We start from the raw sequence: 17,226 nt of genomic DNA on the forward strand, positions 1-17,226 counted from the left end.
CTGAGAAAAGAATGCAAAGTTATGTTTGATTGATGTGTTTGGCTTCAAATTCCATTCTAAAGAGTGAAACTGCAGGTGCAAAAACATTTGGTATAATGCTTTGGTATATCTGGACTATACTACACAATACTATGAGCGTGGGGGTAATGGTTTCAGATTAGCTTAGCTGTGTTGGGGACTTTCTGTCTGTCAACCACCACCAAGTCTCATGTTTCTGAGTTGGAGAGCACTGCCCATAACACACAGTGCCCTATGCCTGTTTAGCTGCTGCGCTACAAGCTCTGTCCACAAGGAGGGGTAAATAAACCAGTCGAAAACCCAGCAAGATGAGGTCAGGAAAGGGAGAACAGTCAGAGTGTCGTCTCACACACTTGAGAAAATCTCGCAATGAGACACACACGCCAACGCACACAGGGTGGAGAGTGTTATTCCAACCTGCTCTGACTCATGATCGGGTTCTCTTCTCCCATCTCCCACATGTCGGCATGACTGCAATATGCCATTGACAAAAAAAAACGACAAAAAAGCACAGAAGTCTTCCCTGACAAGGCATTGTCTGCCACAAAGACTGACAGGCAGAAAAAAACTGCAAAAGTTTTTGGAAAAGTTCAACTTTTATTTCATTAACGTGGTTTATCAGAGAGCAAACAGACCCGGCCGTCAGTTTCCAGGACTATTTTAAGGTAACTTGCAAAAACTGTAGGAGCAGACCAAGTCACAAGTGTCCGAGCAAACATGTGACCAGAGACACAGAATCTCAGGCGACCAAGCTCATCTCTGCAGCAAACACAAAAGATCCATTTTTTACAATATTGTGAGAAATGAGGCGCTCCCATCTGAATGTTTTCGAGGACCAACACCACTATAAAGACAGAGAACCCTTTCATTTATCACTGGACTGGGGTGAACACTGCTCCTGCTAGAGTATCCGCCACTGCCTCTGACCTGTTTACAGAGTGACTGTGACTGTTAAAACCCAGCGCGCAAACGTCCTCATCGTGTTCTGGCTCCTGTGCGACTCGCACTCATCCTTTCTCTAATGACATTAATTAAACAGATTCTGACAGAGCCGGGCCGGGCTGGGCCGGGCCACTGGTTCAGACAGGACTATAGGGCGAGAACAAAAGCACCTTTGTGAGTGATTGGAACCACATTTTCATGCACCTCCCTCCCTCCTTCCCTTCCAAGTCATTCCAAACTGTTCAACCCCACCAAAAACAATTGGCATCAAAAGTTTAAAACAATATGTAAAAAGCCCCAGCAGACAGCTGGGGTATGACACACCGACACCCTCAGCTTCGTATTTACCCACTCCTACGCCCCACCTTTCTTTGACAATAATCACTCACTTCTGCATCTGACCGCTGTCTCGTTCTGTTTGTCTCTATCTTTGCGTTCATCGTCACTGACCATCTTCCTAAAGTCTAACTACCTATTGATTTCTCCAGTGGAAGCATCTCCAAAGACACCGGCCTAACTCCAGACAAATGTTACATAGTTTTCTCTTGATTTGCCAGGCATCCATAGTATAATGGATAGGCTTCTACATGTTCAGACAGTAAGCATGTATAACAATTGTGTTGCTTGGCCAGCCACTGTTCAGCCTAGTCTGGGCCATATTATTTTATTAAAATTGTGCTTGTGGTGTAGAATAACAGTCCACTGTCTCCATGGGACAGCGTCAAAAACTGAGGCCGTCAGAACTGTAGACTCAGGCCATGCTCCAGTAAAACTGTAACCACAGCACGAAAATGTCAAATACCTGGGAAATGCATTGCTAATTGATGAACTGTACCAATGGGATGGATTATGGGACGAATGTATTTCTGGCTGTTTCTCTTCTTCTTTCTGCTTCATCAAGACATAAATGAATATAAATGATGGTTACAAATATGGATCCCGACCAAAGAACACAGTTTTGCTAAACACTGAGGATTTGCTGTAAAATATTCCCTCGCAAATGTGATTGTACTTGGAAACAAGGGATACTTTGTGTTGTTTTTTCAGTTTTGGCTTAGATATGGAGTTGCGTGCAATCATGGTGGTTCCACCATTTGCTCATGACACCTCACATTATTATTCATTTATTTATCTCCCAGTTAAAAGGAGCTCATTTCCATGTCCAGTCACAGTTATACACAGTAGGCCAACTAATTTATCAGGGCAATCACCCTTCACGTAGTAAAAATCTTTACAAACTAAGGCCATATTTGAATTTGATGACATTTCCAAATGCATGGCACATGGTGAACAAGGGTGTGCGTACTTTTTTTTTATGTGTGCACCACATTTCTTATGAATTTGTTGCAGGCCCTACAATAAATACAACTCAGATAGTAAAACACGGAGGAATTCAGGATTAAAGCAGACAAACCACATATAAATCGGAATGCATAAAATCACCTAGATCACCCCCAAGAGCAGACAGCATCTTAAACTGATTTACGATTCACGAAGCAGCAGATATTTCTCTTCATGTCAATTATGCACGTGATTTTCATTTTCAAACAAGATACGTTTAAAAAAGATGACGTAATTCATATGGATTACTGAAATAACTTTTGAGATCACTGAGAGAATAATAATCCAATAATAATCGTCCTCCTTTTTATCGTCACCATTGTTGTTCTTTTATATATTATTATTATCACTATTATTGTGGTTGTTATTCGTGTTTACACATGAGTAACTTGTTTACTTTTTTGTATTCCTAGATTAATACAGAGTCAGACACGAGCTCCGTGTTTCTTGCCTGAAGGGAGCATAGTAATTAGCCTTGAATGCAATTTCCTGTTGAAGTCTTGAGCTCTCTGAGGGACTGCCGTTAGAAATTCAAGTTGAGACTTAGAAATCAGCGAGGGAGACAAACCGAGCAAGAACTCAGATGACCGTAAAGGTTCCGAGCGGTCCCACTGGATATTTGGACGTTTGTTTGTCTTACGTTTCCCCGCTTGTGCTGGAAGAAACGGGGACTCTTTTTTGTGGAAGTTTGTTGTATCGAGAGTGCTGTTAAGTCCTTTACTTTAGCTGTTTAACTGAATATAAAGCTTGGACAGTCTTGTAGATTTACGTCTTTCAGTTGGATAGACGCGGAGGCACCGTGTGTAGTAGCGCTGAGGAAACTAGTGAGAAAGTTGAGTCACGTATGAAGGGAGGACTAGAAGATAAGAGTCCTCACTGCGAAAGTGGACAGCTTTAAGTGCCACTTACAGTCAATGCAGAGGCAGAATGCGCTGTTGAAACAACGGTAAACAACTTGATTTATTTTCAAGGTAAGCTTTTAAAAGTGGCGTGCTTGTCGATTTGCCTTTCGGTCGTGCTTTATCGGGCATGGACACGTTCAACAGGTTTTCAGTCTTTAATTTGAACGTGCTTAGACTCGTTAGAGAGCAGCCGATGTGCTGTAAACATTGTGTGTGTGAAGCAGGGATGCACATTTTTGCGCTGTGTAGAATTATGTGTCGCTGCTACGTTTTTACTTGTACATACGTTTCTACATTTACTTTGCGAACCTTTATTTGAAACTTCAGAAATGTAAAGTCAGCACGTCTATGCTTTCTTCTTCTTGTACCAAAAAAGTACAACAGTTAACCGCGAAGATGCGCGAGCGAACAACTTTTTAAACATTGATATTACGCGAATTATGATGGTCAGAAAAATGTGCATACGTCAAGTGATGTCAGTCCCCAGGGACTCTCATCATTCTCTGTATCAGGTCAGTTGGTAGGTGCCCCATTTGACACAGCTTTTACCCACATTTGCTCCAGTTTACTCCCATGCTACCAACGTGTCCATATCCGACTGCTGTGTGATAGTCACCCATTGCTTCAAACGTGGGAGATGTCCAGCGATACCCGCCCCCTTCCTAAAAAGAAAGGATGATCACTAGCACTGGCTCAGCAGTGACCATGACATGTTCTTGGCTGTGTCTCTGTCTGTAGTTTCTGGCTCCCAGCTCCACAACAGATGCAGGTGGAGGAACACAGCCCTGGTGCCAGCCTGCCTGAACCTCCAGATGGGGCCTGTCCCAGCCCGGAGAGCATACCCCTGGAGGCCCATACTGCCTCTGGCTCAGGTACAGCCGTGAATAAGATCAGCATCAGCATCATGACAGACCCCCCTCATATTACATATAATTCTAACAGTTGCATTCTTACAGATATTACAGAAACTGCTAAAGATGCAGCATAATCACCGGCACATAGCCACATTTTACTTGCTTAATTCATGCATTCAGCAAAATTATTTCATAATGACACAGTAATGCACAGGGTGGGTGGGTTATGACACAGACACAGTGTGGTCCAAGTCGAGCACAGTTATTCTTTAGCACTGCACTTCTCAGTGAAAGCAGTGCATCTGGTACCAGGTCGAGTACATACCGTGAGAAACCAGAGGTGTTGCATGCAGTCATCCATATTGTGTGTATGAGGGAATGCAATCATGCTTTGCAACATGTGAGTCTGTGCAAATTTTGTTCCTTCGAGCTATGACTTTTTCTCATACCATATTTTTTGGTCGTGTATAAATGAGGACCGGTTCATCAGCCTTCGCTGAATATAGTACAGATGAATATTTCACAGCTGGGGGCTATGAACATAGCCTATCAGCTGCAACCGTGTTCAGTCATAAGAGTCTCAGTTCTAGTGTTGAAGGGAAACATCTCACCAGCAGCTCCCATTGACATCTGGTTGTGTTTTTCTGTCGTCTTCATCTTTTTCTGTCACATGTTTACATGCGAGCGCAAACACGTAAGGCCGTGCATTCACGAGAGTGCTCCACCTTAATCGCATTTTGCAACTCGGCAAAATGCCGACGTCTGTGTATTTAGCTGGCGGCAGCTCTGTGTGTCCCGCTCCGCTTTGATTTGACCCGGTTTCAGATGTGCGGCTCCTTCTCTGTCTGCATTCATAGCGCTTCACTGGGCTCTGCAGCACATTAGTACACATTTGTTCACATGTGTAAGCTGACCTCAGATCAGATCCAGACGAGACTGTCCTGAGTGTGAGGAGGAGGCATGTGGACCTCTGGAAGCTGACCTCGGATCAGACAAAGGCCAGACCGTCCCGAGTGTGAGGAGGAGGCATGTGGACCTCATGGTTCTGCATGTGATCTCAATCATGCTCATCAGGCTTGCTTTGCTTAGCACCACAAATGTTTTATACTTATTCCTTCCGGAGAGAAACAGGCGGATCAGAATTATAATTAGCAGCAGATAAATATTTTGTTTTCTGAAGCTCTCCAGAGCAGTCTCTGGAGTTAGGTGTGTTACCCTGACTAGTGTAGACCTGGTGTTACTCCTCGGGCATGGGTCTCCTTCTTGAGGTAGAACAGAAAAGGCTTTGTCACAGGTAGTTTGGAGCTCTGAGCAGGAGATTTACAGGGTCTCAGAATTCCATAGAAAAGAATAGGCAACTTGGGAATGTCCTTATGATCTTCAGTGTTGTCTTTCAGTAGGTTAGAGTGTCTGATTTGTCATGCTGCATTTCCCAAACAGCTCTGGAAGCCACTCTGGAAACCGTGTGAATGTGTGTCTTCATGCTGTGGTGTTATTCTGCATGAGATGTGATTCCTCAGAACGGCCATAGAATCCACCTCTAGAATGACTGTAATGGGCCAGGATGATCACAGCAAGGAATAAAAAATTAGCAAGCTTATTTGTGTACCGCAACCTTCTGGGTTAACGCATAGACTATCCCTGTGATAGTGATCAAAAAGAGATCCATTGTGCAGGCCTTGCGTGCACCGGTGTGTGTTGGTGGAGCATTTTGGAAGCAACATGCACACTTAAAGTACACCAGCTCAAAACTGTGCACCAGAGTTCGCCATAGCAATCAGCCCTGCAAACAGGGGCTCTTGCATTCGCCCTGTGAGCGGGCAAGTCCCAGCCCGGCCCCCCCGTCTGCAGCTACAGCTGAGCGTGTCGGTTCCTGCGTGGCATGACAACCTAACCGCAGTCAAAATCAGACCACTAGGCCTTGTTCTGGTCTGCCCTGTGTGTGCTAATTACCCAGAGGTATGAATTTAGCTATGCATTGTGTCTTTGCTTTTGTCTCAACACGTGTGTTTGTGGTCTTGCCCAAGGAGTCTTCTCTGGGCGTCTGCTTCTGCCTGTGTGGTTGTTTGGTCTTGTTTGTGGATCGTCCATGTGGACCTCAGTTAGTCTTCATGGTTATATTTTTGTGTCTCTAAATGGTGTTCCAGTTGTTTGGAGTAGCCCGTCCTACTCCTGATGGCAAACATGGCAGCCGAACTCACAAACGGTCGCTTTCATCACCCCCCCCCCCCCCCCGCCCCCCAACCTCAGAGCATCATAGAGGGGCCTGCGCTGTTTCTAAATCTGCTTTTATCATCCAGCTCACAGTGACTCTCACTCAGCACACATGGAAGGGATCTGATCCGAGGTCAGCTCTTATGACAGGCATTATAGATACAGGCCTGCGCCAAAGGCTGCGTGCTTGCATTAAGTAGGCCCAGACTGGGAACATGGGGCTTGTGGGAGCCTCAACACTGACTCCATTCACTCTGCTGGTGAGGTCCTGGGCCATGGCAGTGTGTGCTGCTGTCTGCTGGATGATTCCAGATCTCCGTGTCCAGCTTTGCTGATGACATGCTCAGAGCTTCAGTGCGATGCACTGTTTCGTTCAGAGAGTGAGGTAGGTCATGGGTCAGCTGTGTGTCTTTTTTTCCATGTCACCATAGCAATTCACTAATCTTGAGTCTTATTCAACTATGTATGAATAGCCACAACTTTTAGATTATTATAGGAGTTAATTTAACTCTAACACTAATCCTCTGAAGGCTAAGAGTGATTATGATATTAAGGCTAAAGTAAGTCTTTATGCATATTTGTCGTTCCCATCTGGTTAATTAAAGGTAGGAACTTGTGTGTGTGGGTGTGTGTTTTTAATTTTTTATATATTTTTTAATGAGTCGGCAGCATTTTGACACGCCCCAGCTCAGCTGCCGTTCAGTGCTGGAAGACACAAATGAATGCTGCTTGTTTTTCTGTGTTTGTTTTGTTTTGGATCCGTGTCAAGCAGGTGCAGAGGTAACAACGCTTCTGCAGTTTGCACTGCGGGTATCGTAACAAATATCTTTTTGCAGTCTGCTCTTTCCAGCATGTAAGACACGGCAGCTTCAGGCACTAAAGGCTTATACGATGAGACAAGAATTTCCAGCATGCATTACCCCTCACAGTGATTACCCAAGGGTGATGTCCCAGTTATGTAACTTTTCCATACCTGACTGCGTCTGCAGGGCTTCTAGAATGTTTTTCAGCACTCAAGACAAAGTGCTACACTGATCAGCTGTGTGGTAGACTAAAGCCCCAGGGATGCTGGCATGCAGAGGACCGGCATGGCCCTGGGGCAGCTATGTGCTGCTCACAGGGCGGTGGCCAGATCTTTCTCCAGCAGGTAGAAGGGAGTCGTTTCTTCTCACCCAGCCAAGAAGATACTTTTAGGGTCTGCCAGGTCATACTTGTTCCTCTTTCTCCCTCTCTCTCTCTTTCTCTCTCTCTCTCTCTCTCTGCCTTCTTTCTTTCTCTTTGTTCAATGTTGCTCTATAAAGCTCCTTTTTTCTATCCTTGCTGTATCTCTTTCATACATTTCACACGCATTTGGAATTAGTTTTGTTGCTAGAGAGGGGAGGCGGAGCTTAGGGGCATTTATATGATCCAAGTGTATCATGAGACTAAAACATCTGTACAATGGGGTAGTTATTTTGTCTTTTGCATACGCACTTTCATTAAGATAGGACACAGGGTGTCGGAAATCCGGGCCATGAAATTTTGGCCTCAGAAAAGTTGAGCTAAAGTTTTTCACTGATAAAGTTGTGGTAAGATGGAAAGACATTACATATGCATGAAAGGAATTCTTTTCAGTACCGATGCCTGATGGATCATTGGCTGTGTTCACAGAATTAAATGATGATTTTCATGGAATCTTTACAAAACATGAAGTTTTTTTGGCTGTGACTGTTTAACTGATGGAGCACTTCAAAGTTACCTACAGAACACGCTGAACACTTTGATAAAAGTCTCAGTGTTCCTGACGCATACAGTAATTATGCTCATCATTGTTATTTGTAAGCGCTTACTTCCCTTTTGTCATCAGGTGTATATTTGAACTTCTTGTAGCATGTCTTATGTAGGTGTCTTTTGCCATCTCCTTTGTGTGGGAAAAGATTACAATGTTTCATCATCCGAGACTCTGTGGGGTCTGTCTTTGATGCCTCGCTGATGGTTTTCTGCCATTGCCGAGATCCTCTGGGGAGGAATTCACTGATCTTGGAGTCGAAGAGTGAATCTGGGTGTGGCAAAAAAGCCAGGGGTGCCTAAAGTCTCCTCACACTGCCTTTGCTCTCAGAGGAAGGTGGCACAGTCAATCCACTGTTGAGCTGAGTTTAGACTTGATGGGAGGGATGGAGTGATGGAGGGGTATCGGGTGGTGAGTGAGAGGTGAGGGAGGGAGTAAGGTGAGGGAGGGAGTGAGTGAGAGAGAGCTGTGGGAGTAAGTGAGTGAGGGAGGGAGAGGTGTGGGAGTGAGTGAGGGAGGGAGTGAGAGGTGTGGGAGTGAGAAAGAGGGAGTGAGAGGTGAGTGAGGGAGGGAGGCAGAGAAGTTTGATGAGTGGTGGGCAATGACATTTTTCTCCTTGACTTCCTATGGATTCTCCCTGACCACCTGGGTTCACTAGCACTCCTTTTTTGTTAAGAAGAATAAGAATCTGTAATACATTGTGCTGAGTTATAGGCAGAGACATCTCCCACTGCCAAGACTTGATTCACCAAGCCTCTCTCGGCCAACTCACCCCAACTTTCAAACACAAGATGTAGCTCAATTAAATCCCTCTAATGCCTGATAAATACCACACATTTTCTCTTGTAATAAGCTTACACCCCCCCTCTCTATTCTCTCCCTTAAATAATCCATGTATTTGGACAGATTCCAGCACGGGGCTTTGAAGCCTCTAATCAAGTATCTGTTTTCACCACTGGCTGGTTTACAAGCTCTAAGCCCATCATTGTCTAGCCAGGTTTAGTGAAGACGTTGTGAGTTATCAGTGCATCTCTTGTCATGGATGCAGAGTTAATTATTTTTTCACCTCTTAATTGCCCCTCCGCCCCAGGGTCAAAATCTCTGCTGCAAAATCTCATCAGATTCTTTTTAGTTTTTTGTGTTTTTACAATCCCACAAACATGCTACTCTTTGTTAATGCCAGTGTCACAAAGCTATCTAGGTGGGAATGTCACAGCCACTGACTGTCAGAAATGGGTCCCACTCAATATGGTTTTCTCGCCTTCAGGTAAAGCAAAGAGGGCCTAGGCAGCACGTTAAATGTTACATGGTGGCCATTAGCGGCCTCTAGGGAGCAGATGGAGAACCGGACTGCAGTAATCAGTACTTAATGGATTCGCATGGTGCTCGATTTTGAGTGGTGGTGGGGGGAGGGGGGTACATTCGCACACCCATGAAAGACCCAGGTAGCGGTATCCCTCTGCAGTCCACACACTCTTCCGTCCTCTGCAGCTCAGTCTGCACACCTGTAGCTCAATTCTTCGTCCCGGGTTCACAAACGCTGACACGGGCTTTGCGTGATGCCAATCTCCGTGAAACGAAAAGCTGCTCGCACTTGTGCAGTTTCGCTAATCCAGGTGCCAACGAGAACCACTTGAGAGAAGAAAAACACAAAGCACTTGTGGGAGATGTAGTTCTTTTCACCCATGTGCCACAATACTCTCTGCTGTCTTCCCTGCGTTGCCTCCTGCAAGCTTCCTCCTGAACTCGCCAGACCTGCCAGCCCTGATTAAGGCGACCAGCTAACAGCTGAGTATAATAGGCCACATCATTACGGCTGTCACTCCCTTCTCCTATTTTTTTTACCCAGTTGGTTCCAAAGAGGGATGGTCTCAATTGGTCAAGGTAATTAACTTCAGAACAAATGGCAGACACGTTGGTCTTTCAGGCCTGTGTCCTGGTTTGGGCAGAGATTAAACAGCTTGTCAGTATGGCTCTATGACCCCACCACCCTTTTTGTTTCTACTACTGGGAGCAAAATTGGGCATTTAATGCATTGTTGCTTGTTTGGAAGCAATGTTTATAGAGGTAAACCCATAAGAGATTTAAAGTGGCGTGAGCGATTGCATTCCACTAAAAGCAGAATGTCGGGTAATAGCTGCACTGCTGCAAGAAGAGACTTGTGAGGTTGAGGGAAAAGTTTTGTGTCGGTGAGACTCTGAGAAAGTTTTTTGATTTAAGCGCCTCGTTCTTGCCAGGCTCTGTGCTTCAGCTGTTCCTCTGGGACGGAGGGGGTGTAAAACATCCCTAAGTCTCTTGTCAGGGTTTTTTTTTTCCTCCTGAGTCGAAACATCTAAACCAATGATCTCTTTTCTCTTTCACTCCATGGACTGACTTCTGAGCAGGTATTAGTGAGGGGCTGTTAGGAGACAGGGTAACTCTGACACAAAAAAGGGGGGATGGGGAGAGCTGGCAGAATTTCAAAGTGTCCCTGTAAAGCCACAAGGCTCCTGTGCCTCTAATAGCAGACCTCATACCTGCCTGCTCTAAGCTCCAAAAAGACTAGCTGTGCTTTCTCAGGCCTCCAGAGAGTAAATAAGGGAACACTCCCTGCAGGTGTAAAGTCAAAGAGGGGAAGCGTAAGCAAGGAAAAGGTGGGGAAGAGGAGGGAGAGGGGAAGAGAGAGAGAGAGACAGAGAGACAGACCGAGAGAATTAGCCAGTGTCTGTTTAAAGACCAGTGAGTAGCGTACCCCATATGCCATACATAGTTTTATTTTAATTTGAAGTAAATTGCAAAATGCCATTTGCATGGTTGCTTTTTAATCTGAAAGATTAAAAAATTTTAATATTAATGAAGTGCAATATTAGTACAATAAAAAAATGGACCCCGTTCAAAAAGTTCTATGCACGTACTAAAATGAACATATTTTCGGTGCCACTTTATACAAACTAGGTCTAAGCCCCAGTGTCCAGGGCCTTTTACCAAGCCCTAAGAACAGAGTCGACCTCGGAGTAATCCACCCTAAGTCATCTCCAGCTGTGTTTCCAGACCCATGCCTTACATCGCTCAAGACCTTCACACCGTCGAGATACTCTGGCTTTCCAGTTTCCTGCAGTCCAGAGGTTGTGAGTGTAAGCCATCATATCTTGGTGTAAAGGGAGATGGGGTCTTTTCTGAACCGCTGCTTTTTTGCTAGCTAGCCTTAGGCCATTCTTGTTATTGTGGAAAAATACATAATAAAAGTTAGAGGGCAACCTTAAGTTACCCCACCCCCTCCAGCTCCGACACAAACATGATCCATCTCATGTTTTGTTGGGTTTTTATTACTAACACCCATAACCTTATATATTTATTCATATACTTATTTCTTTTATTGGGACTTTGTAAGAGCTGTGTTTACTAGTTGAGTAAAACGTCCACACATTTTTTGCCTGCAGGTTTTACACATGTTGACCGTTCTAATCTTGTCGTCTGCCGCAAGTCCAATTAGCTCTGTACTTTTCTCGAGACATGAACCAGAGCGCATGTAAGCCTCCTACCTGTCTGGAATTAGCTCCCAGCAAACAGTTTTTTGCCAAACTGCCTCAAACGGATCTCAAACATACGCTTAAAAACAAAAAACCTTGAAGGTGTAATCGTGGTCACTTTTGACTAGCTAGTGGAAGAAGAACCAGGTAAAGGGAGGGTAATGCGTGATTGGGTGTCCTGTAAAGGGAGGGTAATGCGTGATTGGGTGTCCTGTAAAGGGAGGAAGTCGCGTGATTTCTCTGGCTCGTGCTATTAATTAGACTAAGATTGGGTATCCAGCTGTGGAGCGGGTTAACAGCTCTGCTCAGATCGCTCCTGCCATCTGATCTGGACCAATAGGTATAAAACAGGAGCTCTGTGAAGTGTTCACTACAGCTGAGGACAACGTATTGGAAGTGACTGGCAAAAGTGAATCTATTTACATTGAAAACTACTAATAACACATAACGGGTTCTTGAAGGGTTGTTCCATTTTATAGTGGAAGATTTCAACCACTACCCCTTGTAACTCAAGGGGTCATGGGGTACACTGAGAAAAAAGGAGCAGGGTAAAATAAGAAATGGGATTGCCCAATGTCTCTGCAGGAAGTCTCTCTATCCATCTGTCTCTATTTGTTTCACTCACTATCTTACAACTCCATCTACAAAGACACTCTCGCGCAGTCCCAGCATGGCTTGGGCAGGCTTTGCGTATACATTTACACATAACTGGAAAGTTTTTTTTTTGGTATCAGATCGAGGTGTTTTTTTTTGCCAAAAAAACAAGAGGGAGGGAGGGAGGGACATTTGAACTGTCTTCCACATGGTGAAGAAAAGCACCCACCAGCTGCCACTCATGTACATCGCTACGGGAGCCAGACACGGCGACACCTCCCTAATTACACCACAAACGCGCCAAGGACGCACAGAAACCCAACGCTGGGGTAACCGTAGTCCAAGTCCATTTGCCGTCCCGCCACTGTAGAGGAGATGGAGACGCGTGTAGGGTCCCCGTGCTACAAGAGGCGATGAGCTAAGTCTCGGACAATGCGGCTGCAGTTGGAGGAAACGGGGCAGGAAGCCCATCATGAGTTGTCTTGGTAACGAGCTGAAAGGTGAAAATGGCTTGAAGGGAGAAAAATGGCAGAGGATAGGATAGCTCCCGGTGTCTGGTTATCATGCTGTCATCAGCTAAGCCTGTCTGCTCCTTATTTTTTAATTCCCTCACCACCCCCCCACCCCCTCTCTCACTGTCTTTCTGCCCCTCTCTGAACCCTCTCCTAAGCTTTTACCCTTGCTTTAAAAAAGTGCCCTTCCTGTCAGGAGCTTCTGAAAAAAACCCAAGCGAAGTGAAAAAATAACAAACAAATTCCCCAAAAAAGATATCCCTGTGCCCAGAGAGGACGCAGCAGTGCGAGCGTAGCCTGCCAAGAGCAAGTGAAGGAGAAACAGGAGACTGCTAGAGCGAGCGGCTAAAGAAAATAAGCGGAGTGGAGATCGGCGGTGGCGTGGGGGGGGGGGGGGGGGGGGGGGGGGGGTGTTTATCAGCCTGCTAATCCAGCCCAGCTGGCCCCCATCTGGGCAGAAGCAAGGGGAGAGAGGGGCTGCCGAGCCCAGGGCGGATTAGCACGCTCACGCCCCCACCCCCTTGTTTTTGTTTTTTCTTGCATTCTCTCTCTCTCCTCTCCTCTGCCAAGCTCTCCTCCCATGTTCTCCTCTCATTTCCTCTCCACCGCTGCCCTCTCCTCTTGGTGATGAGGCCCAAACCTGCCTCACTTTGATGTCTGCCTGCTCAGGCTCTCTCAGACAGCCCTGTGTAATCACCAAACCGCATAATAAGGCCGCTTGGCTCCAGAGTTTGTGTATAAAACACAGGCAGGCCCACACACACTTATATATACACACGCACACGTAAGCACATATACTGCTGTGCCCACAAACATGATACAGAAAAGTCTTGCAAAATGAAGCAAAAAACCAAACAAATAGTAAAAACGGTACAGGTCTATTATTCCCACTCCGTGGCGTGTGTTTACCTGTGGGTCTTTGTAACAGCGCCGTTGTGTGCACGCACCTTTAGGTGGTGATGGCGGCAGTGGGCCGGCACTCCAGGAGGCCACGCCCCCCTCTGCCGAGACGCCGGGAGACGCAGACGATGGGAACAACAACAACAGTCTCTCCCAGACGGACTTGAGTGGCACCCTCAGCAAAAGCATAACATGTAAGCTCATCGCCGCCTTCTGCAGGACCACAATCCCATGCCTGACCTCTCACAGTAGGCCTTTGTGTGTTTGTACTGGCTAAAGGAGTGGGGGGGTGGGAGATGTCTGGGTGTGGTGATGTCTGTTGTGGGTGGAGTAATGGAGATGTGGTATATACATCAGAGGATGCAATATAGTGCAAAACTTCTACATTGTACAGGACTACTACTTTACTACAAACTACTATTTTGTACAGGTCTACTATCGTACTACAAACTGCTATATTGTGCAGGTCTACTACTGTACTACAAGTTGCTATTTTGCACAGGTCCACAAGTGTACTACAAACTACTATATTGTACAGGTCTAATGTTACCCACAAATGTTTTGTATTTAACCCCCCTGATCTTATTCATGTACTGTTGCCTTTGTAATATCATCTCTCTCTTTGTAACATCATATCTGTTACACAGTAATTTTCTGTGTATGCGCGTGTGTGTGTGTGTGTGCGTGTGTGTGTGTGCATGTGTGTGTGCGTGAAAACATACTGAAGACCACGATTAAGACTAAACGGTGGATGGTTGGAAGGGCTCTATTACTGAGTCATACTCCTATAGCTGATGTAGGCCAACACATCCACCCACATTAGGATATGAACACACACGTCTTTCTATTCTATATCACACAAAATTACCTACTAATATTATGTCTACTTCCTAGCACAGAAGCCTGATATATGATGAAATTATCTCTCTATTAGGTATATCCTCTCACCCCTCACTATGTACCCCTCACTGTATACCCCTCACTGTATACCCCTCACTGTGTACCCCTCACTGTGTACCCCTCACTACGTACCCCTCACTACGTACCCCTCACTGTATACCCCTCACTGCATACCCCTCACTGCATACCCCTCACTACGTACCCCTCACTGTATACCCCTCACTACGTACCCCTCACTGCGTACCCCTCACTGCGTACCCCTCACTGCGTACCCCTCACTGCGTACTCCTCACTACGTACCCCTCACTACGTACCCCTCACTGCGTACCCCTCACTGCGTACCCCTCACTGTATACCCCTCACTACGTACCCCTCACTGCATACCCCTCACTGTGTACCCCTCACTACGTACTCCTCACTACGTACCCCTCACTACGTACCCCTCACTGTATACCCCTCACTACGTACCCCTCACTGTATACCCCTCACTGCGTACCCCTCACTGCGTACCCCTCACTGCATACCCCTCACTGCGTACCCCTCACTACGTACCCCTCACTACGTACCCCTCACTGCGTACCCCTCACTGCGTACCCCTCACTGCATACCCCTCACTGCGTAACCCCTCACTGCGTACCCCTCACTACGTACCCCTCACTGTGCACCCCTCACCTTACCAGGTGGTTCTCATAAAAGCACTGGCGATGCCATTTCACACATGCATATTCAGGGCGTAGATCCATTACCCTGAACCACAAAGGAAACCCCGGTCCCCTGGACGGGTCGCGAGGCTTCCTCTCACAGGCAGAGGCGTTGCTTGCGGCTTTGCATTTCACGCCCCTCTCCAGAGTGAGAAGTGTTCCACAGCCCTGGCCCACTCTACAGGGTCGATTGAATGTTTCTGGTGGTAACCACCATTGTTAGGACGTTGCCTCGACAACGGCACTAGATGTTGTGATATTGGCAGGTGGCTCAGACACTCACTTCACTACTTAAAGAATACGATATTGTTGGCCTTGAATGGTCTGTGTTTGCTCTGCACACGGCCCATAAAGTAGGAGCTTATGTTACTATTGATTTACCATTCATCTCTGCAGCTGGATTTGGACCAGCTGCATACAGGTTTGGGTCCTTATTCAGTCACAGGACACTATTTACAAGGCTGTTCTTTCAGGCTTTGTAAGTCAAAGATTTCTCAGGCCTCAGAATGGTCATTGGCAGTGTTTCTGATTTCTTACAAGCCATGATAAACACAGTAATGCACAGACATGTGAGACTGCAGAGAGTGTGCTTGTATTCATAGTGGAAATGCACTGAGAGTGTTTGTATTTGCAGTGAGACTATTTGCAGTGAGAGTGTGTTTGTATTTGCAGTGGGACTGCGGTGAGTGTGAGTGTATATGCAATGAGACTATGCTTGTATTTGCAGTGAGACTGCAGCAAGCATGTGTGCTTGTATTTGCAGTGGGATAACACTGAGACTGTGTATTTTCAGTGACTGTGTTTGCGTTTGCTGTGGGACTGCAGTGAGTATGTGTGTATTTGCAGTGAGACTGTGTTTGTGTTTGCAGTGGGACTGCAGTGGGTATGTGTGTATTTGCAGTGAGAGTTTATTTGTAATAACAGTAGGACTACAGTGGGTATGTGTGTATTTGCAGTGAGACTGTCTGTGTTTGCAGTAGGACTGCAGTGAATATGTGTATTTGCAGTGAGACTGTTTGTGTTTGCAGTGGGACTGCAGTGGGTATATGTGTATTTGCAGTGAGAGTTTGTTTGTATTAACAGTGGGACTGCAGTGGGTATGTGTATATTTGCAATGAGACTGTGTCTGTGTTTGCAGTAGGACTGCAGTGAATATGTGTATTTGCAGTGAGACTGTGTTTGTTTGCAGTGGTATTGCAGTGAGTATGTGTGTATTTGCAGTCAGACTGTGTTTGTGTTTGCAAATGGACTGCAGTGAGTATGTGTGTATTTGCAGTGGGAAGTTGGGGTCAGTTGATTCTGAAAGTAATGAAGCTCCATATTTGTATGGAAATATATATGTTGTTCTTGGTTATGTAGACAGTTGTTTTGTTGTTCACAGTAGGTTTAAGAGAAATCTTAACATCTGTAGGTTTATCTTTCTTAAAAATGATACGGATGTTGTACAACAGGTGGCAAGGGCCAAATGTGATGGCTATATGTTTGGGGCACAGCTTCTCCAAAACAGCAGGTGTTGTGTGCGTGATCTCAGCGTACAGTGGCTGGTTCCGGTTGAGTGAGCACATGGTGTCCAAGGTGCCTTTAGCAGTGAGTGCAGGGCAGCTCGGTGTGAATATGCCCCGACTTCAGAGGCCACAACACTGTATGGTGGGTCAGTCATTCTGTATCGTGTTGGATTATGTGGATACCCTGGTTCATCCAAATGCCCCAGACGTGTTCATCTGGTCTGTCCAAGATTAGTCAGGATAACACAAGACTCGTGATAATATGATGACAATATGCAGAGTCTAATACTGCTGCCAGTCAGGTCTTATTGCCACTCTTTGGTACAGTTTATAAGCTTTGGTGGAGTATGTGTATGTCTACTGAATACATACTGTGCTGTATATGTGTATACACTATTGTTCATGCTACATACAGGGGCACCACTGCTGCATAGTACTCAGTGGGGTGGGTGTGTGTGTGTGTGTGTGTGTGTGTGTGTGTGTGTGTGTGTGTGTGTGTGTGTGTGTGTGTGTGTGTATGTGTGTGTGTGTGTGTGTGTGTGTGTGTGTGTGTGTGTGTGTGTGTG

General features: G+C 45.9%; 1 protein-coding gene across 1 annotated transcript in view; it reads left to right on the forward strand.

Annotated features, from left to right (window-relative positions):
- The first annotated feature begins 2,718 nt into the window (after positions 1 to 2,718).
- The window catches only part of mdfi (MyoD family inhibitor), a 26,264-nt gene continuing 11,756 nt past the window's right edge, over positions 2,719 to 17,226 (forward strand). The window contains exons 1-3 of the mRNA XM_077003555.1: positions 2,719 to 3,272; positions 3,942 to 4,075; positions 13,608 to 13,748. Of these exons, the coding sequence (XP_076859670.1) occupies positions 3,967 to 4,075; positions 13,608 to 13,748 (250 nt within the window). The 5' untranslated portion in view covers positions 2,719 to 3,272; positions 3,942 to 3,966. The remainder of the gene's footprint in view (positions 3,273 to 3,941; positions 4,076 to 13,607; positions 13,749 to 17,226) is intronic.

This window comes from Brachyhypopomus gauderio, chromosome 1 (assembly GCF_052324685.1).
Source record: "Brachyhypopomus gauderio isolate BG-103 chromosome 1, BGAUD_0.2, whole genome shotgun sequence".
Taxonomy (NCBI): domain Eukaryota; kingdom Metazoa; phylum Chordata; class Actinopteri; order Gymnotiformes; family Hypopomidae; genus Brachyhypopomus; species Brachyhypopomus gauderio.